This window comes from Nelusetta ayraudi, unplaced genomic scaffold (assembly GCF_046127955.1).
Source record: "Nelusetta ayraudi isolate G7.1 ecotype Tasmania unplaced genomic scaffold, CSIRO-AGI_Nayr_v1 ptg000048l, whole genome shotgun sequence".
Lineage (NCBI taxonomy): Eukaryota > Metazoa > Chordata > Actinopteri > Tetraodontiformes > Monacanthidae > Nelusetta > Nelusetta ayraudi.
Window position 1 is genome coordinate 18,245,001 of NW_027466098.1, and position 25,000 is coordinate 18,270,000.

General features: G+C 51.6%; 1 protein-coding gene across 2 annotated transcripts in view; it reads left to right on the forward strand.

The window, feature by feature from the left end:
* The first annotated feature begins 3,385 nt into the window (after window positions 1-3,385).
* LOC142895645 (ephrin type-A receptor 4) overlaps window positions 3,386-25,000 on the forward strand; it is a 51,838-nt gene continuing 30,223 nt past the window's right edge. The window contains exons 1-4 of one of the 2 annotated variants that reach the window (XM_076036878.1): window positions 3,386-3,599; window positions 5,142-5,209; window positions 7,703-8,366; window positions 24,863-25,000. The exon at window positions 24,863-25,000 is cut by the window's right edge and continues 18 nt beyond it. In XM_076036878.1, the coding sequence (XP_075892993.1) occupies window positions 3,503-3,599; window positions 5,142-5,209; window positions 7,703-8,366; window positions 24,863-25,000 (967 nt within the window). In that variant the 5' untranslated portion in view covers window positions 3,386-3,502. The remainder of the gene's footprint in view (window positions 3,600-5,141; window positions 5,210-7,702; window positions 8,367-24,862) is intronic. The other variant, XM_076036877.1, reaches the window with a different exon arrangement.

The window sequence follows — 25,000 nt, forward strand, 5'->3', positions numbered from 1 at the left end:
AGGCGGTGGGTGGCTGGAGGGAGGGGGAGAAAGGAGGTGGGTGGGTCACCTGCCAGCAGGAGGGACTTAAGGGGCTTTAGCGGGAACAATGGGCCGGACTGTGAGGAGCGAATTTGCAGAAGTGAGAGGAGGAAGTGGGGCGGAAGCTTCTGGCTCTGTAGACGGTGAATTTGTGGCGCTGTTCTTGGAGATGTCTGAGGAACAGAGTGCAGCACTGAAAAGTAACTCGAATGTGTTTTGGCTCACAAAACAAATGTGTAATGATGAGTTCAGTCTCTCAACCCTTGAATGTTCTTAGGTGGTGTAACGCTAATACGGGATGGGTTGAAGCAATGTGTAGACCACTGGGGTTAACAGATTTAAATGATAATTAATTATCTAAGAGGAGATCTGTGCATGTATAAATACACAAACATTTAAGCAGAACTAGGAAGTTCTGTTTGTACCTTGAAGTCATGGTTAAATAGCAACTTTCTATGATCCATTGACTTCTAAGAGGAGAAATCTGCTTTGTTTTGCTGAAATGCATGTGCAAGATGAAAAGGAGCGCCGGCTGAAGTTGGAGTGTCTTCATTTTCTGACTGTCGACAAGATGATTAAAAATAAAACTTAAGAAGAAAAGTGGTGCCTCTTGATGCAAGGTCTGCATGATGGCAATAATTGTCTTGCACACTTAGGCTCAAGAGAGATAACTGGAGGAATGAAGGACTAAAAAAAAAAAAAAAAAAAAAAATGGTCCACTACATTAAAGTGATTAAACTTCTTCACATCCAAGTTTTATTCAAGGCAACAAGAGTCAAAAAATGTCTGCAATTTAGTCTTTAGCACAAGCTTGTGTGCCGCCGTTTGGAGTGAGCTCTTGTGTGTGTGTGTGTTTGTGTGTGTGTGTGTGTGTGTGTGTGTTCAAACAAAGCGTTTAGGGTTGGGTGTGCATGATTGGCACATAATGCAGATGTGTGGGCAGCGGATGCCATCTGGAGAGAGAGCGGAGTGGGCTGGTGGGGGGGGGGGGGGTGAAAAAGCCTGTGGTTTGACAGGGAGATAAAGGAAACGATGGGAGTGTAATCAATCAAAAACACTCTGACACAAATAAAGGGAGACAAGAGACACGGCAACGCCCACCCGCGCTCCGTCCTGGGCCACCGTCACTGCCCGTAATGTTCAGCCCCATAAAGTGTTTATGTCACCGGTCGACAAGATGAAAAATGCTCCTCCAAGACCCCCCGTCAGTTTTTTTCTCTTCTGTCAGGGGAGGAAACTGCGGACAGGTCTTTCAACTGGGGATCTACTTTTAGACAATCAATGTGTTTTGTTTCGGGGGGGGGTAAACAGGCCAATTTTGCCGGAGCACCAGGTGCTCGGTCTGCTTCATTACACCGGTGGAGACGTTTCAACAGGAGAGAACGCAGGGCCAGTCCCAGAAGACTCCCATCAGCCCACTCACACACCTCCGCATCCATTCCAGCTCATCGACCCGCAAAAGAAAATGTCCCTCAGCAGTCCAAATGGGACCCGGGTAACTTTTTCAGACCAGCTCTGGAAAAAAAGTCCCTCCGCACTCAAAAAAAAACACCCAAACTTATGTCTGTAGTGCCACTCGAGACAAAGGCAGGTCTATTCACAGTGAGCTCACCACCCATTGAAAAAAAAAAAAAAGGAGAACCCCTGGATGTTTCCTTCAAGGGGTGAACAAAAAAAAAAAAAAAAAGGATATATGTAGTAGCCAAGTGTTGGAAAGGCTCAGGCCGGTGTGACAGCTCCAGAGAGCCGTGAGCAGCAGAGGTCCGCCGGACCTGCCAAGCTTGATTGCTGGAGGCTGCCGGCAAATATTTCCGCACACAAGGACACATTCATACGTCTGCGGCGCTGCGGCCAGTCGAGAGCAGCGAGGACATTCAGGCACCTGCCGAGTGAGGCGGCGAGCCTGCGCGTCGACGTGCGTAACGTGCAAGGAGCAACCAAGAAAAAGTGCCTTTGCTGTCAGCGCTAATGAAAATAGCGTCGTGTTGAACACCTTATTCCAACCAGAAGTAGGTGAAGGAGAAGAAGACCCTGCTGTGGTGTTTTAAAGGCAGGCAGACCTGCCAACGCTGTGACAATCTAACCCTGCGGATCATTGCCTGACCGCCACCGCCATGGGCGTTCCTCGTGGGAGCAGCAGAAGACCTGTGTAGGTGGATATAATAGAGCCGGGGCAACAACCCCCCCCCCCCCCCCCCAACACCCCCAACCCCCTGCCCTCATCTTCTGAAAAACCTGGACACAGCTGTGTTATCAAAAACAAAATAGGGGGCCGAAGAACAATGCCGCCTTTGTTCCGACACAGAGAACAGAAGAGGTGGCATCAGTTTCTGCAGAACCGCGCGGAACCCGGAGCACCAGGAGCCGCTGCACGTGAGCAGCCTTAAAGCCCTGATAATATTAGAATAATGACCGGTGACAATAATCCAATAGAGGCTTCGCCACCCGTCAACAAAAAAAAAAAAAAAAGGAGTCGCTGTCAATTTCGCAAAGTGCAACAGCCGCGTAACGCTCGGGTGGGTCACGCTCGTGCTTGTTCTTTAATCCAATTCCGCCCCTCCGCCTCCCCGCTAGGTGGCGACCTTGCTCCGACTCTGCTCAACCCCTCGGAGCGTCGCTGCGCTGCGCTTGACTGGAGCGCAACTAAACGTGCGGGATCAGCAGTGTGTGTGTGTGTGTGTGTGTGTGTGTGTGTGTGTGTGTGTGTGTGTGTGTGTGTGTGTGTGTGTGTGTGTGAGGGTCGGGGAGCGACGAGAACTGACGCATTGCCTTTTTACGCACACGAGGGGAAAGAAGAAACATGCTTAAAGATCCGGACTCGTTTCTCTGTAACGAACACACACTATTCTCAGGACTCTAAGTGAGGCGAGGTGGCTTGCAATAATGCACACAAGAGCCGAGTGCACTTCATTAACCTGACACGCAAAATCACACTCACTCTCAAGTCTCCTCTGCCGACTAACAGGATCTTTCAATCTGGTCGTTCGCAGAGACAACTGAAGCTATTTTGAACCTGCTCGGCAGCTGTCGAGCACATAACACACCGTCGCCACCAGGCGCCCAATAGGTTTTTTTTTTTTTACCATGGAGTCCAATAGCAGATAAGATAAAAATGCTAATAACAATAATCGGATAGTCGTGTGTGCCGATCAGGCCAGCTAATGATTACCCCCCCCCCCCCACACACACACACACCTCCACCACCACGGTTCCACCACGGTGCCGCGTCAGAGCGCGCGGACTAGACCCGCCTCCTGGCTCGTGGTGCGCTCGTCTCTGTCTCCTGTCTGCCGCACATCCAAAAAATAGAGAGAGAGGGAGAGAGAGAGAGAGGGGGGAGCGAGGACGAGCCAGCCTGCGAGTGTGTGAGCGAGTGAGCGAGCGAGAGAGAGAGAGAGAGAAAGCGCGAGCGAGCAGGGAGCTGGGAGAAGAGCAGCGCGAGGGGGAAAAAAAGCGGACAACGGACAAAAACACGGGACAAATGGCACTCATGGCTGGGATCTTGTTCGCCGCAGCCTTTCTCATCTGTGGGATTTCTTCGTTAGTGTCGACCTCGCGGATATACCCCCCGAATGAAGGTAAGACTCGCGGGGAACTTGGAGACTTCCAGTCCCCTTTCTGTCCGTCCGCGCGCCCGAGCTGCGGGAGCCTCCAACTCCGTTGGCAGCCGTCGCAGTTGCTGCTGAGCGCGCGGAGACTGGCTCGAAAGCACCGCCACACTTTGGAGTTTTTTTTTGTTTTTTTTTGCATTTCTTTTTTGGTGGAGTTGTTTTGTTTTTTTTGACCGTGTGAACGGAATTGGAATACGAATGTCAGTTTTTTTTTTTTGTGTGGTGTGGGCTCCGGATTCGGAAGCTGACTAGAGACTGGACTTGGGGGTCCCTACTTGTAGCCCCCCGATGTGTGTTCATGTCACAGGAGAGCGTCGAAACGCTGAAATGAGTCAAAAGTGAACCGACATTAAAAACACTGTTAAGAGATTAAAAAAAAAAGAAGCAGAGCAACTATTTGGATCACTTGACATCAGACGTAAACCATCCTGCCCGAAAAGAACAGAACCGATCAGCTCCACAATTCCAGTCTTCTGCGTTTTGTTCCAGTGTGATTTGATGGTGTAGCCGAAGATGGTGTCTTTTTTTTTTTTTTGCATAAAGAACTTAAACTACAGTATCGTGTGTTGGATGAGGCATATTAGGAAAAACAAAAAAAGGGGAAAAAAAAACAAGCAGCTCCAGGAGCTCGAGAGGTTTGGGGAGTCTGGCTCGGGGTCCCCGGCTGCGCTGCGTCCAGTTCCGAAATGTCAGGCCTTGTTGATGTTCAAGCTCGGCTTTAGTGCAAAAAAATAAAAAAATAAATAAAAAAATCCCTATGGTGCATTTTAATCGTTCGCTTGCGGACGAGGTTTTGATAGTGCTGTAGTCTCGGCAGAGCAAAGCTGATCAGACTCGCATGTGACGGACTCAGTTATGAATATGAAATGAATCAGTCTGGAGTGTTTTGTCCCGATTAATTCAAATCAAGGATTCATATTATAATGGGCTTCTTATTGGGTTGTCACGGTGAGATAGAAGCAGTATTTGTTACACTGGATTATAAACGTCTCTAAAAAAAAAATAGATAGAAACCCCAAAGGGACCACTTGAATTTTTTTTTTTAACTCCCCAAATCCAAAGCATAACATTTTTTTTTATTAAACCCCTCCTCGGATATTAAAAGGGTAATTTTGCTTTTCAAGTTTTTGCCGACGGTCCCCTAATTGATTCGATCGTATTAACAGCGCTTAACGCTTTTCCTAGGAAAGCGAGAAACAATTATCGTAAAGACAACGAGGGAATACATTACCCCCCCCCCCCCCCCCAAAAAAAAGAAAAAGATCAATGCAATTTGCGGGGACAGACACAGCGCCATCAGTATCCATCCGCTCACTATGCGTTAAAACGCAAAAGTTGTCGCTTTTTTTTCCTCTTTAAATGTTGATCTTCCGTGGTGCACGACGCCACAGGAGAAATTGTTTTTTCTTTTTCCATCGTTCGATGAATCATTGTCTTTTGTGTGAAGAGGTGTTAATGCCGCACGGAGGCAGAGGCTGCACGCTCACTTGTCCTGCTCTTGTTTTCCAGTCACGTTATTGGACTCCAGATCCGTACAGGGGGAGCTGGGATGGGTCGCCAGCCCTACAGAAGCAGGGGTGAGTATCGCAAAGAAGTGTCCCCTTGTTAGGACGCACGGTGTCCCATTGAGCGAAAAAAGATTGGGAAAAAAAAATTATGGAGAGATAATATCCACGGTTGGCCAGGAGCTCCTGAGTGGACCGCCAACTAGGCACACAGAACTCTTTGATAAGATGTTGACCTGGTGAGCTCTTTATGGGAATGCCTTTGTTGTGGGTTTATTGTGCGGCCTGTCTACTCTGCAGGGATATGGAGCTCGCGGCAACGCTTAAAGCATCATTTCCAGTGCTTTTACACTAAATACATTGGAATTTGTCATTATTTGTGTTTAGAGACCCCCTCTGGAACTCCCTCCAGGGCCCCCATGGGGTCCTCGAAATCCACTTGGGTCTATAGCCCCCCCACCCTCCCACCAACCAAGACCCTTACCTCAAGCCCCCTGCTCTCCCCCCCCCCCTTTTCTCCTCGCTTCCCTTCTCCTCAACCACTCCGTAATGGTCAGATGCAGGGGCCGATACTACAGGCGGGCGTCAGGTTTCCTGAATAGACGGTGGATTGAATCGGCCTTTGTGGAGAAACTTTATATCCCTTTCCACCATTGAGTGGAGGAGAGGGGTAGAGAGGAACTTGGCAGCTGAGAGAGGCTCCTCTGAAACGGATGAATGAGGGGGAAAGTGCCGCGGGGTTTCGGCTCTCGCCGCGGAAGGGCCGAGTTTTACTATTAAACAAACGGGGGTGGGGGGGGAGAAAATAGCCCGGACCCAACGTGTGATCCCACTCCGTCTAATTGGGATATCTGCAGTGGTTTAGATAAGAGGGGCTGCAGTTTCAGCTCCTCTGACCACAGGGAGGCAGTGTCATTTGAAGGCTGTATAGGAGTCGCAATACAATCAAATGAATTTTGGTGATAAACCTGAATCCAGGCTGCGGGGGAATTATGTTTCTAACCAAAATAGCCTTCTTCACTCCGTCAGCTGGCCCTCCTCCGTTTGTTCCTCCTCGCAATATGCATAAACATTTTGTGTTCTTGGAAAAATGATTATAAATTAGCAACAGTCTCGTCAGCTAATGAGCGCTAACACAGGGGAGCAGCATTTCACCCTCTTGCAGCTGTTGCGGAGATCTGCTCGTCAGCTTTTTTTTTTTTTCTTTCGTTTTTTTCAAAGAGCTTGCTCAGTGCTCCCCCCCCCCACCCACCAGGTCTTCTTCCCTCCTCGCTGTAGCGTTTCATGACAAACAGCTGATTGACAGGGTCCTGGCAGCACCCCAGCAGGCCTGCACTCACGCTGTCGTTGCCACCAATTGGCCTTATTCTGCCTCTTCCCCGCCGTCGGGTAAAAGGTGCGGCCTTATCGCTCGCGCCACTTGATTTTCACAACAAAAGAGTTAGCGATGGGTGGAGGTTGGGGGCGGGGTAAAGGAAGAGCGGAGTAAGGCTAGCGGGTCGTGATGGACATTTCCTCAAATCGTAAAGCTGCAGCTGTGTTTAGCATTATCCCATTTTTGGGGGCACGCAGCAGAAAAACCGGATTGTGGAAAGATAAGGCGCAAACAGAATCAAACCTGGCAGCACCTGCTGAATCGTCACCGTCCAATCGCTAACTCATTCCGTCCTGGACGTTTGAAGCGACAGCGGCTAAATTCCCGTCAGCTCCTTGTTTACAAGTCGGTTCAGTCGAGCACCGTATTTCAAACACATGGTGGAAAGGAGCGAGAGAATAAACACGGTGCTCTGAGACTCTTGAGACGAGGCGGTATGGTATATATATGTATATACGGAGCGCTGATCTGTCGAGAGGGGAACCTTATCATAAGTAAAACAAACATTCCCTCCTGGCAAAAATAAGCTGTGCGGGGCTGGTTAGCGTAATCCGTGTGCACCGCAACCCCCCCCCCCCCCCTCGCCCCCATTCAACCCCCCCGCCCCCCTCTCTCCTGGGAGTTCGTACTAACAACTGCTGTTAATGTGAGCGTCTGTCTCCCAGTGGCCATCATGTATGTTGATGTAAAGCAGGCACTCATTAAATCACCGCTATTGATGGTACTTCAATTTGGCATTTTGATTCTTCTCATTATACACGTCTGCTCAGTGTGTGTGTGTGTGTGTGTGTGTGTGTGTGTGTGTGTGTGTGTGTGTGTGTGTGTGTGTGTGTGCGTTTGTTAGGGTTTAGTCAGTATTTGAACTGTTGGCATAACCGTAGCATTGAATTAATTACAAATTTCTCTTTTTTGATGCTGTGGAAAGAATCCATGAATTTTAATACTTGAATTATTTTACGCCAGGACCAAACCAGTCAGTTAGGTGCAATTCATAAAATATGCATTTAGTTTAGCCATCAAATTAATTGCTGTGCAGACTCAAATATTGACAATTTTTCTGGCTCTCAATGTTTCGTGGATTGGCACCCAATCAGGGGCGACACCTACACAGCCAGTTTCTACAACTAGGCTGGCATTTACTTTTTTGCTTCATCTGAAGTAATTTTCAACTCTTTTCCCCTTTTCCCCAGTGGGAAGAAGTGAGCATCATGGATGAAAAGAACATTCCCATCCGGACGTACCAGGTGTGCAACGTCATGGAGCCGAGCCAGAACAACTGGCTCCGCACCGACTGGATCCCGCGAGGCGGCGCCCAGCGCGTCTACATCGAGATCAAGTTCACGCTCCGAGACTGCAACAGCCTGCCGGGCGTGATGGGAACCTGCAAGGAGACCTTCAACCTTTACTACTATGAGTCCAACAACGACAAGGAGCGCTACATCCGAGAGAACCAGTTCGGCAAGATCGACACCATCGCGGCGGACGAAAGCTTCACCCAGGTGGACATCGGCGATCGCATCATGAAGCTGAACACGGAGGTCCGCGACGTGGGCGCCTTGACTCGCAAGGGCTTCTACTTGGCCTTCCAGGATGTTGGGGCGTGCATCGCGCTCGTGTCCGTCAGGGTCTTCTACAAGAAGTGCCCGCTGGCCGTGCGCAACCTGGCCCAGTTCCCCGACACCATCACCGGGGCCGACACTTCCTCCCTGGTGGAGGTTCGCGGCTCCTGCGTGGATAATTCCGAGGAGAAGGAGGTTCCCAAGATGTACTGCGGTGCGGACGGAGAATGGCTCGTGCCTATTGGGAATTGCCTGTGTAACCCCGGATACGAGGAGCGGAACTCGGAATGTCAAGGTAAATGAAAGACGGTTGCTTTCCTTGTGGGTGTGGGGGAGATTCTTCAGTATTTATTTGCAGCAGGGCAGACAAACCAGGGCCCCCTGTCTGGGTGGTTGGTGGGGGTTCCAAGGAAGGCTGATTATGATGAAGACGAAGCCTCCATCTATTCATGTTCGAGACACTACGGTGTCATTGTCTAAAACCAAAACCCTCCTTCTACGGTCATGAAGCTACCGTTGTACGGATAATGTTTTATTTGATATTTTCCCTTGAAAATCCTGTTGAAAATGAACCATTTGTTTACTCAGTAATTTCTGCCAAATTTCGGCCCAGACTCTTGCGATTCGCCTCTGTTTATAAATCTGACCTGCGCTATTATAAATGTTTGCACGATTCCACCTCCTCTCGCTCTTGCTTATCGGTTGTTCACTTTGTACTCAATTCGCATCACCACCTCCGTTCGCCCACCGCGCACCAGTCGCAAATTATTCCTTCTCTGTCTTTTTTTTTCCCCTTACCAGTTTCTGCTTGAGTGATGGAAGCCATGATAATTGTAAATGGCGTAATTAGCGGGCCCACTGGGAGGTGTATTTTTTTCTCAATGGGACGCATCCCAGGAGAGGAGGTTGGAGCTCCCACTGGTTCACACTACCATTTTGTTTTCCCCCCACCACACACACACACACGCATTCACACACACACACACACACACACACACACTCTCTTACTCCCACTAGAGCTCGGAGCTGGGAGAACGAGATAGACAGCTTTGGAGGAACGAGGGTAGGGAAAGAGAAAGACAGAGTTTATCATTCCAAGCAGGTATGAGAAGAGTGAAAGTACACAGCTGTGAGATGGGCTTGAAATGGTGCTATTTGGTAGGGCTGGAATAGCCTTTCCAAGACGATTATCCTTGTCTCAGCTCACCATGATCTTTTACAAGGCTATTTGATGAGGTTTTAAGGTCAGTGCAGAGACTTCCGCATTTTTTTTTTTCAGAATGAGGAAAATTGGAGGTGATCCGGCTTGCCGTTGAATACAAAATACTGGACAGAAAGTTGGAATGAGAAGCCAGGAGATCACCCGGAATATTTCTGAAGATGCCTGGGAATAAGGCTAAATGATATTATGGGATTTGATTCACCCAGATTTGTTTCGCCGGCCAGATTCTCCTGAAACTAGATGATCTTGCGGCGTGCAGCAGCCCATTGTGGACACGATCTCGTAGTATCCGGCCGTGGCTTCTTCTTCGTCGACCACATGCAGCATTTCGCCAAAGCCAAGGTGCAGTTGTGCCTGCCGCCCGGGGAAGCCGATGCCAATTCTGCCATGGTTGTTTATCGGCGTACCCGAACCAGCCGAGCAACCCACCAGCCTTGCACACAAAAAGCAGTCAGGCACAGCAGTGTGGGGTCAGGGGCTGGCCGCCGGTGATTAACAGGGGAAGGGGGGGGCGGACTGCTGCACCTCCCCTAATTTATGAGGGGAGCCTTTATCTTGGAGGACTAATTGCATGACAAGCAGGTCTGGTGTTTTAGGGGTTCGACTGGCTGGCTGGTGGGGGAGGTGGGTTGGATTGGCAAGGAAGTCCAGGCACAGATGGGTTTTTTTTTTTTTTTATATGTGTCTATCTAAAGCCACATTCTTGCCTCCAATGCAGCGTTTCATTGCAGGTTGGTGCATCTCCTGTATGACGGTGGAGTACCAGGGCACCTGAATGTATCTTTCAGAAGATGTTTCTGTGCGTCGGAGCTTTTGGCAGCCTGATGGGCTTCTGATGAAGGTTTCTCCGACATTTATGCCACCTGTCAGCTCCGAGACCACGCTTGCGCCATCGTCGCCCTTTGTTTGCACTCGCGCCTGTCCAACTATAAAGTTGTCTAGGTGTGCCGTGTGTATTTATGTTCCGGTTGTGATCTTATGATATATCATTATGCTGCCAACTACTGGCCTGGCATGCCTATTACAGAGTCCCCCGGTTGTTCAAGTAAACGCGAGGAAGCAAAGGGAAGACCTTTCAGTAGCTTAGTACCCTTTTTTTTTTTGCAGTGTCTGCCGTCTAAGTATGGCCTTAAAAAAAAAAAAAGTATCATCAGGAGATTCTTTCGTAGTAATGTCTGCCTTCCAAACCGCCGGGGCTCGGATCGCTTCCGCCAAGCTTCTGTCCCCTGGGTCGGCATCAAAGAAGCGGTGAAAGACGGCGGGTTAATGGAAAAGGAGCAGAACGCGGTTTGTTCGGGGCTTTAGGAAAATTAACTCGAGATCGTCTTTGTCTCGTGCCTCTTTGTAAGGCATAATAACCCTCTCATTTCCAAACAGAATGCCGCTCTCGGCTGCGTAACAAAGGCTCGTTTTCACCGCCGCGTTTGAAACATACGCCTTATCTCTCCTCTTTAATTTCTGGCCAGGATAAATAGCCGTGGCTTTCCAAAGACGACAGCGCGAGATTTGCTGCTACGTGACTCTGGCTGTCTCGTGGTGTCTGCTAGCGTCGGAGCTCAGGCCAATGTATCCATTAGGAGCTGCGTATCTTTGCATCGGCTCTCGTTTGTTTAAGTTTACGGTGCCAGTGCATTTACTCCAGTCTCATTCTGCTTCGCTCTGTGAAAAGGCTCTCCAGCGTTTCACTTTCGTTCGGGAACTTGAGCTCACGCTGCTGTTCCGGAGCCTGCGGGAGGGCGTCAGCGTGGGTCGGCCGTATTGACCGAGAGGTTGAAAGGTGCTGGTCACTGTCGGTGTGCAAGTGCACTGATGAGCTGGTTAATATTCACACACTCTGACAGGCTCTACGGGAGATTGTCTCCTCCTCATGTGACCGTGCTCATCAACAGACTCTAAAAGGCTTTGGCTGCTTTTATGTGAGTGCGAGTTGTCTGCGTTTTTGTCCTTTTTCTCGTCAAGTAATAAAACATGGAAACATGTTTTATTGTCTGCTCACACAATTTGTCTCAATTTAAGATGCGTCGTGAAAGAGGTTTTTGCAGTCCACACAAGTCCACTTTGTGTGTGTGTGTGCGTGCGTGTGCGAGTGTGTTTGCATACTTGTGCGGCTGTGCTTATCTAGTGTTCGTGCAGGGTTACAAGGGCACCTTCGCCCCTGGTTCCCAGCCCGGGACGGATGAATGGGATCTCCTCCATCATTGTTCGGGGCAGCAGTGGAGCCGAGTCTGAGGCTGGCCGTGTTTTTTGGGGAGGGGGGGGGTTGAAGGTATAAGAGGAGGGGGGGCATGTAGAAGTTGTATTCTCCACCCCTGGCAGAGGTCAAGGGTCGTCCCCCTTCTGAATCCATCTTTCTGCCTCATCTGACAGGCCTGTGGGTCCAGGATTGATGAAGACATCGGGCTTTTGACAGCTGCGGTCTGGGAGTGTGTGTGTGAGATGGCCAAGGGTAGCACCCAGGGCCAAGGCGACAGGGGCAGGGAGGGCACCGGGGGCCAGAGGGGCCCCGCTGATCTAAGAAGAGAGGGGACTTTGTTTGCATTTGGGATCCCTTTCCCTGTTGACTAGCAATCCCCCTCCCGACCATAGCTGGGTGGCTGGGTGGCTGGGGGTGGGTTGGTGGGGGGCGGGGGGGGTGTCAGGCAGAGCTCTCGCTACTCATCTGGTTGGAAAGAGGTTCCTACTGTGTAAGGAGCAGGGGTGGAGGGTGGAGGAGCAGGGGTGGAGGGTGAGAACTGTTAGAAAACGCCTGCTTTTTTCTGTTGTGCCTTTTGAGAGAAGCAACTAAATGCAAAATTAGCTAAACATAGTTTGTGGGTAGTGGTGGGCACAATCAATTGTGTGTGTGTGTGTGTGTGTGTGTGTGTGTGTGTGTGTGTGTGTGTGTGTTATAGTTACATAGTAGCTGTTGACATTGTGTCAGACGAAACGTATTGCTTAACCAAGGTGTAATGGTGACAGTACCATTTGATGCCACGTAATGCAAGTTAATATTTAACAACACACACACACACACACACACACACACACACACACACACACACTCATGCACAGTTGCTGAACTAAGCAATCTTGTGTCCTCAGAAGCGTGTCACCCTTTTCTCCCTCTTTTACATCTTCTTGTGTGCACCCTGACAACCTTGTGTGTGTGTGTGTGTGTGTGTGTGTGTGTGTGTGTGTGTGTGTGTGTGTGTGAGACCCGGGTGAGATGTCACTGTGAGCTCACTACACGTTTTTCCTTTCTCACCCAAGACCACCCGCCGCCCCTCGCCTATTCCCAGCAGCCACTGCCAGGCTGAAGCTCTTATTCGTATTGGATTAAGAGGTTTTAAAGATAAAGTTTCTTTCCTGTGCTGCAGCCTCGCAGTGCGCACGTGTGTGTGTGTGTGTGTGTATGCGCATTGCTGCGTGCACAGGTCTCCCCTCCCACCCGCCCACCCTCCACTCCCCCGCTGACAGCGTTAAATATGCACTCGGGAGCATCATTTTAAATTCACCACGTAATTCTATTTAGCCGTGGGTCCCAGACGGCTTTAACTGCCGCGGCTCTGTCCCTTTGCTCTTCCTGTGCCTCCACTGTGTGTTTTTCTCCACCTCCCCTGCTCCCTTCTGCATACATACAAATTAAGCATTTGCATCTTCTTCTTGGCTGCCTCGCTCGTTTGTTTGTTTTTTCCTGCCCGTGTCATCTGCCTCCCCCCCAAAACTCCCTCCTGCCTTAATGACTCCTAAAAGTCCTCTTTTCACATCTTGTTCTCCTGTAATTCATATTCATTTTTTTTGTGTGTACCTCCACGCAAAGTTCCTGTCTGAACGCTTCCTACTTGTTGCCTGCCTCTCTTCTTTTTTTCTTCTTCTTTTCCTCCTCTGGCCGGCCGTGGTGATTAGTGTTTCGACAGCCTGTCTTTGGTGGCGGCAGGAAGTGGGCTGAATAATGAGATTACCGCCGGTGTTTTGGAGGCAGGCGGCAGGCTCGGTGCAACGCGCAGAACATCCTCGTCTGTCATTTCTCCCACAAACTTGTGTGTGCGTGTGTGTGCGCAAGTATATCTGAATAGTAATTAGAATCGGTCCTCACACCTCCGCGTGCGCACGAACCCTTTAGCGAGCAGCCCCTCCAGGCTACCGCGTCTAGTTTCACTGTGTTTTGCGCGAGGAGGCAGGCGAGGTGGACGTGCTCATCAGCCTCCAGCGCCGCCGGAGAGCCTCATTTTCTGCCGCTGAATAGTGTCGAGGAATCTATTACTATCGGAGCGGAATACGGAACGAGAGAACAAAATGTCTCCGTCCTGCTGAAATAGACGCTTAAAGCTTTTTTTTTTCTTCACACCCCTCGTTTCTTTAGCGACTGAGATGAGGAAAAAAAAAAAATCCCCTCCGCAACCCCTGCGCCCTCCCCCCCCTGCGCCCCCGCCCTCCTCCGAACAGGAGGGAGGGAGGCGGAGGGGGAAGTGGCTGCGGTGGGGTGGATGTAATTCAGCCGTCATTAGCCGAGGTGCTGAAATGTTTTCCTGCCCGGGCCGCCGTCCTCCCCTCAGTGTTTGTTCCTGTCGCTGCTCTCGACACTCATCGGCCCGCTCTGTTTCTCCTCACCGTGCCCCCCGTTAAGGGGGGGGGGAGGAGGAAGCAGATCGAGCGTGACCCCCGAGGCTGATGGGCTCTGGTGTTGCTGCCGGAGGAGTGCAGAGTGAAGGACGGCACCGGGCCCGGGACGTCTGCCCCCGTCCTGTTGTCCTGGGCTTTGACAGTTATTAAACTCTAAAATGCGATTTTTACCGCTGGCTTGTCGGGCTTATGAGAAGTAAGCGGGATCATCCGCCACCTGGCTTCTGTCTGGACTCTTGCAAGTGATTTACGGGCTGTGCCCGACATAACTGGAATGAAAAATTTATGACGTGTTTTTTTTTGGGGTGAGGGGTTTTTCCCGGGGAGAGTCGCCGCCCTGCAGGACATGCAGTGTTGCTATTTTTTTTCATGAGTTTGCCAGGCAATGTGGGTTAAGGACAGCTTACATATTATGTGGAGATGGCCCTCTCCTTCCGTGCCCTTCTTCTTCTTCTCTTCTCTGCTCTCCTCTTTGCCCCCCGAAAAAAAAGGAGGAAAAAAAGCATCCTCTCTTTGAAGGCTGCGATGGGAAGAGCGAGCGATTAAAGCAGTCAGCAAGCAAATTAGCATGTCAAAAGGCCCCGAATCAATACCCCCAGCTCTCTACAACACAACCCTGCAGTCCCCTCAACCCCACCAGCCCCCGCCCTGCCACCCCATCCGACCCTGCCGTTCCCCCCAAGTTCCTCCGGCTGTTTCCTCCTTCTTTTCCCTCCATTACACCCTGCACTCGTGCACATGCTCCCTCCTGGCCTTTTCTGTTCGGCCGCTTTCCTTTCGCCAAACCCCCGACGTCCCGGGCGTCGTCAAATGACAAGCGGGTGGAAGAGAGACGGACGGACGGACGGACGGACGGAGTTGTGCGGGCTGAGTGCGTGGAGTGGACATGGTTGGGCTGCTGCGGAGAGAAGGAGTGAGGTCACGGAGGGGAAGGAGGCTCTCGTCGGCGTCTTTGTGCTGAAACAGAGGAGGGTCAGAGCTCTCCTGCCAGACAGAGGGAGAGAGAGAGAGAGAGAGAGAGAGAGAGAGAGAGGAGGGGATGGAGATGAGGCAGAGCGGCGAGGGAGGTCGAGGGAGAAAAAGAGACAAAAAAAAAAAAAAAAAAGAACCGTGGTGGGAAGTGAAGTGGAAAGAGATTTAGTTCCAGTCTGGCAAATGTGCTTTTCTTACACTTCATCCTGCCGCTTCACCATCGCACAGGAATACCTTTGATCTGGGGGGCAATGTGTTACAGATTACCACAACTATGTGTGTGTGTGTGTGTGTGTGTGTGCGTGTGTCATCGTGTGCGTCTGTGTTTGTCCATCTGCCGCAGCAGGCATATCGCATGGTTGTATCGCATAAACCTCCATTAACGTTCCAGTCGGCCGGCGTGGAAACAAAGCCGACCCGCAGCTCGGCAGACAGACGGCCTGCACTCCCCCTCGCGCCGGCGACAATGCGAGGCTGATTGCAAACACCTTGAAAATGTTTCACCTCCCTCCTCACGATCTCTATCTTAAGCCTGCACACCCGCACCCCCCCCCCCCCCCCACTCTTACCCCCTCCGCCGGGAGGAAACAGCCCGTGTTTTTCTTCTTTCTTTTTTTCTTTCTTCTTCTCCCTCCTCCTCTTTCACGGTCGTCCCCTTTTTTTTCTTTCCCCACCTCGCGGGGCGCAGGGTTCGGCGGCCGAAACAAAGGAGCAGCCACGGCAATCAGTCAGGGGTTATGACAAAAAAGCGTGGCAATAAAAGGGGACCGCTCTGTAATCTGATGTGGTGCGCCGAGAATGAAAAACCCCACTGCCCATTCTAATGAGCCGCAGATAGCCCCCCAAACCCCATTCACTAATCACACTGGTGGGGTCGGGGGGTGCAGGGGGTGGCACACTGGCTCATCTCCGCGGCGCAACACGCTCAGAATGTGTGATGATTTTCTTTGAATCCATGGAAGGAGAAGAAGAAGAAGAAGAAGAAGAAGAAGAAGAAGAAGAAGAAGAAGAAAAGAGAGAGCCGACAGGTGGCTGCAGGGACGACTTTGTTTTGTAATGATCTAATGTGATGATGTTATGTAAGTTTGGAGTCCATCCAAGGACTTGAAGGCCATTAAACAGGGATGATTTAGCGGTGCAAAGGTTCAATCGCCACCTGATTGATAAGAATGTCAGGAAGGAGGAAATCTAATCGCACTTCAACACCGTGCCTGCTCGCATCCAGGGAGAGAAGAGCCGCCGCCTGATAGTCCAGCTGGGAATCCCGACAGAAGGCAGTTTCTACTTTTGCCGTTAGTTTCCCAGCTCCGGAACGTCCGGATCGTGTTGCCGACCCCTGGCTGAGAGCACACGTGAACGCGCTAACTGTGTGTTTCAAACACCCCGTGGCGAAGTCTGTGAGTTGTGACCTCTCTGCGGGGGGGGTGGGACTGTAATGTAATTTGGGTGACAGTGGAGGTCCATAAGTCGACCTGAAGGCGGCGCTGCGTCCGTCGTAGCGAAACCTCTCTGGGATTAGACTCAGAGATCTGCCTCCGATCTTCGCCGAGCTGTCAGACGGGCCTCTCTGAGGTTTAGATAGAGATCGAGAGTCCAAAAAAAAAAAAAAGCAAAAGGAAAGTGGCTGGAAGTGAATGAGGCGACACAGAAATCCTCACAGACAAACGTGTCTGACAAAAAAAAGGGGGAAGATGAATGGATTTCTGTCCGCCGGGTGTGATAAACGGCTGGCGGTGTGAAAGGTGAAGTGTGTGTGTGTGTGTGTGTGTGTGTGTGTGTGTGTGTGTGTGTGTGTGTGTGTGGGGAGGGATTTGAGTACAGGCGGCAATCGCTCTTTAAACAAGCCTGGTGTTGTGACCTTTGGCAGCCACGCTGGATCACCAACAACGTCACCTGTTTCCGGCCGACCTCGCAGTCTCCTCTGCGTGGGTGGGAGGAGAGAGAGAGAGAGAGACAGTGAGAGAGAGAGAGAGAGACAGTGAGAGAGAGAGAGAAATAGCTCGGACAAGGGCGTGCAGATATGACACGATAATAACAGTATTAAGGAGGAAAGGAAGCGGCGGCTCAGGTGCCGCTGCCCGGGTCTGCCGGGGGAACGGAGCATCACCCAGAGTGTGGAGGAAGTGCAGATAAGAGGAGATAACACAAAGGGGCAGGAAGAGTGCAGCGCAGGGCAAAAGAAAGAGTGCGCGGAATACAAAACACAGCGCAGAAAGTCGACCCTGGCCATCTTCCAGGTTGTGCCCACACACACTTACACACACACACACACACACACACACGCTGGCTTCAAAGCCGGTGCCGGGCAGTTTGGATCTCTTTGTTTGCTGCCTCCCCACCACCGTCGTTCCTGGGCCTGCGCGTCTGTCCTCACTTCAAAGCCGGAGACTAAAACATTGCACATTAACAGAGCTAAGCAGCAGCCATTAACCCCAGACCCCTGTTACACACACACACACAGTGAGCAAGGCCGGGTTCAACTAGCGCAGGGTTACGGGGGGCAGAGCGTGCGCCTCGGTTGCAAAGTTTATGGACGCACGCTTCGCTATCAACTCAGGAATTTGCAGACGCAGTTTCGGGTCGAAGGAAAGAGGGTGGGTGGGGTGGTCCGGTGGGGGGGGTCCGGTGGGGGGGTATCGATTCCACGAGGACCGGGGAGATTTGCCAGGGAGGAAGCCAGGCGAAGTGGTCCGAAGAGTGAGGCCTGAGTGACAGCGGCAGGGGTCAAAGGTTAAAGCAGCGACAGCAGCGGACGGAGAGCAGCAGAGCGTCGGCAGGCAGCTGACACGAGCTGCTGAGGAGCCGCTGACCCAGGAAGAGTTTTACCTGACTGACTGGCGCACACAGGCACAAACACACACACACACACACACACACACACACAAACACACACATGATTCGGTGACATAAGTGCTCTTTCTCTCTCTCTCTCTCACACACACACACACACACACACACACACACACACACACACACACACACACACGTACACAAATGCAAAATCCAAAGGTGCTCTGAGGCCCCAGACAGGCTGTCGTTTGGGAGCTACCGGTAGATTACCTAAACAAACAGGCTAAAAATATCCTGCTTCTCGCTCAGGAGGTCGAGCCCTCCTCCGAAAACACAGCATGTAATGCCGAGAAAGCCACTGGGTTGACGTCGGCCTTGGAAATATTCACTTTTTTTTCCACACCCGGAGTCTAGTCAGGCAACTTTAATGATTAAATTGTATTGTTTCCTTTCCACACTGCTGTAAGCGATACCTCAATTTTATACTTAACTGTGTTCAAATAATATAGATAATGGGACTTAAAGCCAATTAAACATATTTTTCCCTAGGATGGGAATGACGTGCAATGGCAACGTTAGCGCGGCATAAGCAAGGAATGAACTTGACCAAAGTGTTGTGTTGAAAGTGTTGGTCTGTGAGGGTTTGTGGGGATTTCGTTGTGTATCTGACACGCATTTCACCCTTGTTTACAGGACTGGGTCTGAGGCCCCGTTGGGACAGTTTCAGTATCGCTTCCTCTTCCTCCCCAACCTATTCTTGGTGTGTGTGTGTTGTGTGGGTGTATGTGTATGTTATCCTCACACATCCTCCCTTTCTCTTTGACTTTGTGCTACGTGTAGAACAGTTTGAGCCCCAATGATTGTTTTGCCACCACCGCAGCGCACCGCAAAAAAACAACATTAGCATACTCTACCCCCCCCCCCACCACCAGAACTACCTCACCCTCTGCTCCTTCTCCCGGTCCCACCCACCTACCTCTTTACCTCATTTTCATCACTGAATTGAAACGCGGCTCATTCTCTTTATTGTCCCGTACAATCCCAGGAAAGGATGTTGGATGCACAACGTGCGTGTAAGCGGCTTCGCAGCGCAGCGGCCGCAGACTCGCTGCCCCCGGGGGACACGGAGGGGAAGTACGGCCGACACAATGCCTCCGCCGGCTTTGTTTACAGCCTCAATCGGCCGCTGCCCCTCGTAAACACAGAGCCTATCGGGTTTGTGTGGGAGGTCCTTCCAAGGGCTTGTGCCTGCAGGTGTGCCGAGCATCGGAAGCTACTGTGTGTGTGTGTGTGTGTGTGTGTGTGTGTGTGTGCTTACATCACATGTCTTGTTTGCCATGAATTCTCGTCCATTAGCCACCTGCTTGTCAGAACCCTGGTCCTGAGCAGACTGGCGTTGTGCCCAGGGTGGTGGTTGGGTGGTGCCCGCTTGCAGACCTGCTAGCTGGGCTGCCCCCCCCCCGACAACGTTCCATCACACAAACACGATTCCTTGTGCCGCTCCCTCTTTTTCTTGTGAATTCCTCCAGCTTTCCTCCTGGACCCCCCCCCCCCTCCCCCACACACACACACACACGTTCCGAAACCCAAGGAGTGGCCGTCCGCTCCATTCTGAAGTGGCTGGCTGGCTGGCTGGTGGCTGGGTGGGTGGAATACTTTAGATTGTTGCGATATTGCCATTGTACTTGCGCCCCCTTGTTAAGGCCAGGCGAGAGGAATTAGAGTTGCGGGGGGGTGGGGTCGGGTGGCTACGGGGCGGCGGTGCTTGAGACCTACGTGTCGATAAGAATGTAGACCTTTGTGTGGCGGGAAGCTCTCAGAACAATATTTCAATTTTTTCAGTTGTGTAACCCAAAAAGCGACGGAATCGATGTCGCCGCTCTTCTGTTTGGGGATGGAAAACTCAAGAACCAGTTTCATTGCAGCTTTTAGTCTTTACTGTCGTTCTATATATGGAGATAACAGGACGTGTCCCTGCAGTCCTGCAGCTGCACCCCCGATAAGTTTCATAGAGTTTTCAGGCAAGTTTAAATATTGCAAATCCTCTTTTTTTTCTTCCTCTTTTTTTTGCCCCAAATATTTTGCTGATTGGCTGCTTTGCCGGGTTTGGCTTCTTAATCTCACATCCAGACACTTTAATTAGGCCGGTGCGGTGGGTGGCTGCAGAGTGATGGATCGGCGCTGCCAAAAGTCTCCCTATAAATCATCCGGCGCTTGACGCCCGAACTCTGGCTGCGACTGTGGCTCCTGGCACCAGGGCTGCTGCCACGGCGGCGCTCAGGCTGACGGCTGACTTGTGTGTGTGTGTGTGTGTGTGTGTGTGTGTGTTAATAACACCGTTCGCCCCCCCGCCTCCCCCCACTCCTCCGCCTTTTGTTCCTTCGCCTCAATAAGCGCCGGCGCCGGCCAAACTTTTTAAGGGTTTTGTGCATTTTAAATGATGCCACGTCCAGTCACGGGACCTTTTGCGCCCTTTCCGGTGAAGGTCGAGACGTGTGACGAGTGTAGGTCATCCATCACGGTGATCAGCCCCGCCGTCCGTGTGTCCCTCATCCATCACGCTGATGGCGTTCCGCCGGCCGCGTGGCTGCGTGTCGCCGTCAGGGCCGGAGGTAATTAATAACCGCCAGCCACGGAATTAATGAGTTATAACCCGCTCCCGCTCTCCTGCTGTCCCGGCGACAGATGCTAACGGTCAGCGGCAAGTTATCGCCGCTCAGGTGAACCGGCGTGACGTTTGGTGCGTTGCTTTGTCCTGTTTGTCCCGTCTGGCCGAAGGCCAGATTGACGGCCCGGCGTCTCCGTTTGCCACGTCGGCGCTGTCGATTGGAATTTGTTTCGGTGGGCTTCACGCACGAGACGAGGGAAGCCAATCACTCGCATCATTCGGCTGTACAATCGAGTAAGATGAAATCAATCCGACGACAGGAGAAAATACAATGAAAAGTCGCGGAGGAGTTGGCTGAGCTTTGTCTTTCTCCCTTTTGTTTTGTTCCCCTGAAGTTTTCCCTGGTTTACGTCTCGAGTCAATAATCGTGAAATCTTCGGGAAAAAAATTTATGAACACCCGAGCGCTCAGGGGTTTCCGTAATTGGCGGCAATAAATGAGGAGTAAATAAATGACAACGCACCACGTTTAATCTGATTCACAGACCCGTGAATAAGATTGAGTTTGCTGCTAGCTGCTGGGAGAAAAAAAAAAAGAAAAATCTTGAAAAAGAAATAATTTCTCCAGGAAGAAATTGACCTGAGCTACTGGCTGTCTCAGATCGAGGCAGGTAGATCTGTCTGGAAAGTCGGCCTTGGACACGGAGAAGCTCTCTCTCTCCCTCCTCCTCTTCCTCCTCCTCTTCCTCCTCCTCCTCTTCCCCCCTCAGGTCTTGAAAGTTGATAGCTTCATTCTTTGAAAGAGCAGCTTTGTGAGGACGCCTCTGACTTGCCGCGGCCGCTGAAGAGCGCTCACTGTCTGTTATGACTAAAGAGAGTGGCCGAGTTTTCATCACTCGGGGAAAAAGATAAAGCGCCGCTTTGAAAGGTGAAGCCTCGCCGCGCTCCCGACTTAATTCTCTCTTCTCCCCAGCAAAGGGCGCCGCTTGTTCCGCCTCGCCAGGCCCCGTTTGCGTTGCTGCATTTCGGCCGTTTTTCCGTTTTTTCCGTTTTTTCACCGACTTGAGTTGCTTTCCTCTGCACGCGGGCAGCGATTGGCGGCTGCGTAGGCGGATGCCGGATGTATTTGAGCCGCGGCGGCTCTTGCTGCGCCCCCCCCCCACCCCCTGTCTTCATGTGGAGCGGCCAATTCACGCAGCAGAATCCCCGCCACTCAGACAAAACTTCTCATTAACTCTCTCATCTCTCCCCCTTGCCCCTTTCCAGCGAGCGGGCTTTAACAGAGAGTCAACAGGGGCGGGGCGGGGGTGGGGGGGGTGGGGGGGGGGGGAGCTGACAAAAGGTGGTGGTGGCGGTGGTGGAGGGGTGGTGGTGGCTTGAAAAGAGGTTTGAATGAAGGAGAGAGCTGCTCTGGGGGGGCGGGGGGGAGAAAAGAAGGGGGGAAGAATGCAACGTCCCCCCGTCTATGAGGGATTCCATTTTTTTTGCCCTTCCAGAATAGAACAGTAAGTCACCAGTCTCTTTGTCTGCCTTTGATCTCTCGGCTCAGGGATTTGGCACCTGACAAGCCTCTCTCGGCCTGAAAGGATTCACGCGGGGAGAAGCCGAAGGAGAGATACAGTTTGAAAGAGAGCGTGACGGCGTGGGGAGGGGGCGGCGGGTGTGGAAAAAAAAAAAAAAAAAAAAAAAAATATATATACAAGCGAGCGATGAGAGCACCAGCGTGCAGGAATGATGGTGCGGAAAAAGAGCTGCACAAGACGACGCAATGAGTTTTTTATTATTTTTTCCTGTCTTCTGAGGCCTCCGGAGGAAAAAACTGAAGACGTGCGAATGCGCGAGCGTGTCGTGGCGTCTCGAGTCGCGCGCGGGTTTCGCACCCCCCGCTTGGCCCGGGCGGCGATAAAGGCAGCAGCGAGTCTCACAGGGGGGAGATCCCTCTCGGACCACCCACCAGCGTGATCTCTCCTCCTTCACGCCGCGCACTGTTACGCACTCATCCCTAATAATAAGGAGCAAATTCCCGGCAGCTTAACCGGGATATCGCCCTCCTCCCTCCCTCCCTGCCTCCTTCTTCCAAATGTTCCTTTTCTGCAGGGCTTTAAGAAACAAACAGCCCCACTTGTTGACATCATACTTTGAATGAGAGAACAAGAAAAAAAAAACAATGTCTGAAATGCAGAAAGTCGGGATTTGTTGTTCCGCGCGCGCTGGGGCAGATTTGCATGGAGGCCCAGTGAGGGTTCATCATCGGTGAGGGAAAAACTCATCAGCTAAAGCACAGTTTGAGGTGCCCGCGTTCTTATCCTGCGACTCTTTAAAGGAGCTCAAGCCCAAAAGAAGCAGAGGACTCAATTAACTCTCCCCCCTCAGCTTTTTAAGCGGAGGGGCATCATCCCAAACAGCTGCTTGACCCCACCCCCGACCCAGCCTGTCAACTCTGGACACTTTTCCTGGTCAGTGCACATGTACAACAACCCCCCCCCCCCCGAATAGCAAGTTTGTGAACAAACAACAAAAAAAAACCCTCCTCAAACAATGGCCACAAATCTCCTGTCTGCAGCGATGAGACCGGGCTGCTCTGTGATTGCTTTAAAGATAGAGATGACAAAAAAAAAAGTGCCTCCCGACTAATCTGCCCGGCTTTCGTTGAAAAAAAAGAGGGGGCTTCTCGCACCCCCAGGGGCGACAATCAAAGGGACTCCTTTAGCTTAGCGTTAGCGAGCGGAGCGGCAGGAGCTTAGCCCTGATTGACCGAGTGGGAACGCGGGAAAGAAAGGCTCAGCGGGCAGCGGCGGGGCCTGGGGGACGGCGGCAGTGGCAGCTAGCTCGGCTAATCCGGCAGCGAGAGAGTGAGAGAGATTGAGAGAGAGAGAGAGAGAGAGAGAGAGAGAGAGAGAGAGAGAGAGAGTGGGGGGGGGTGTTTCCCTGGTGCTTTTTGTGAGTTTTTGTGGATTTCCTCCTTTCTATTCCGTGCTCTGTGTGAACGGCTTCGCTGAGTTTTTACGCCGGAACTTCCTGCTCCTCGGCGCGACGCAGCGCGTGCGGACTGGCACCGAGCTCGGTCGCGTCCACTGCGGCGAACACATGTGGGAGGTTGTTTACGCGACTGCTGCTCCTGCGTGCCCACCGTGTACTTACGACTCTGGAAGAAGCGCAATCTTCTCCTCTTCTTTTCCTCTTTTGAGTTTTTTTTTTTTTTACCGTACGTGACGACAGCTAGACGTCGTGGCCGTATGTTAGCTCGTTAGCTAATCACGTAAATGATCTGATTTGGTATCTGGCTGGAATCCAGCCGTCTGTCTCCAGTGCATCGCAGAAAGACCGATGAGGCAAACAAACATGCACTCCCCCGCATCCTTTACTTCCACGTCAAACCCACCGGACCCCTCCGGCCCGTCATCCTGGTCGCTGCCCACAGCCTAGCAAGCGCACAGCAGCCTTGCTGATTGACAGGCCAATCGGTGTTGGGGACCGCGCTGCTCCCGGAGAATTTGTTCTTTTGTCCTCCTCCTCCTCCGGCTCAGGACGATGAAATATAACCCCAGCTACGCTCGTGTGGCCGTTACAGAATCGGTTTCAGCGCAGGGAGGAGCTCCTCGAAAAAAAAAAACAGTGCCTCTGCAATCACGCTGTCACTCAGGAGGGAGGTGTGCGCTGGCGCCGAGAATGGGGAAAAGTGTGGCGACGGTGCAGGTGTGGCAGAGCGCGCGCAGACTGGTGAGGGGTCATGGAACACCTGCATTGCCAAAGTGTGGCGGCATTTGTTTGTTAAATGGCCTGAAAAAAGGCAGCGGCTCTGGTTTCCGTTTTTTTTTTTCCCCCCCCCCCTCTCTTCTGGTTTTCGTGCCAGAGGAGTGACGCTCCAACTGCTGTGGAAGACCAGAAGCAGATTCTTCCTGTCGGAGGACAATGGCTTTGTTGTTTTGAAAATGATCTCTTTCCGTTTATGATTTTCGGAAAGGTCATAAAACACTGAAGTGTCCTCGTTTTCTTGTCACAGCAAACCACATTCCGGCACCGACGGTTCCCCCCCCCCCTTCTTTTCCCTGAGTGCTGTCTTGCCTACACTTTTCGATTAACCAACAAGACGGAACGCCGCATCGGCCAAGACTTTCCTAATTGCAGCTTTTGCTTCTTAAACTTCCAGCGTCCATTCTGTTGATTTAAGTTCCCAATTAAGCCGTAAACAACGCTAACCAATGAAGTCAGGGTCTGTTTTCCTGCGTCCTGAACGTCTGTCAGGCGATGGCCGAAGGCTTCGGCACAGAAAGGTTTTCCACATTTCTTTTTTTTTTTGGGGGGGGGGGGGATTCGTGCTTTCTTTGGAACCTTCCTTCCAGATGTTTTAAAGTGGACATAGAGGTGGTCTAACACCTGGCTAGGGGTTGTTGCCACTACCCGGGGAGGGTCCTCAGGGCCTGTTATGACATCACAGAGGGCATTGAATAAAGCATTTCAGCACAGACTTTGTTCGCTTGACATATTTCAGAGGAAATTCCCAGACACAGATGTGAGTCTTTAACCCTCCCGCTGCTTCCTGTCACGCTCACACCTAACCTGCCCTCCCTTTGTCTCTTTTTTCTCCCTCCCTCCAGCCTGTAAGATCGGCTACTACCGCGCCCTGGCCACCGACGGCTCCTGCTCCAAGTGTCCGCTGCACAGCTACTCCGTCCGGGAGGGCTCCACCTCCTGCGTGTGCGACAAGGGTTACTTTCGCTCCGAGACGGACCCGG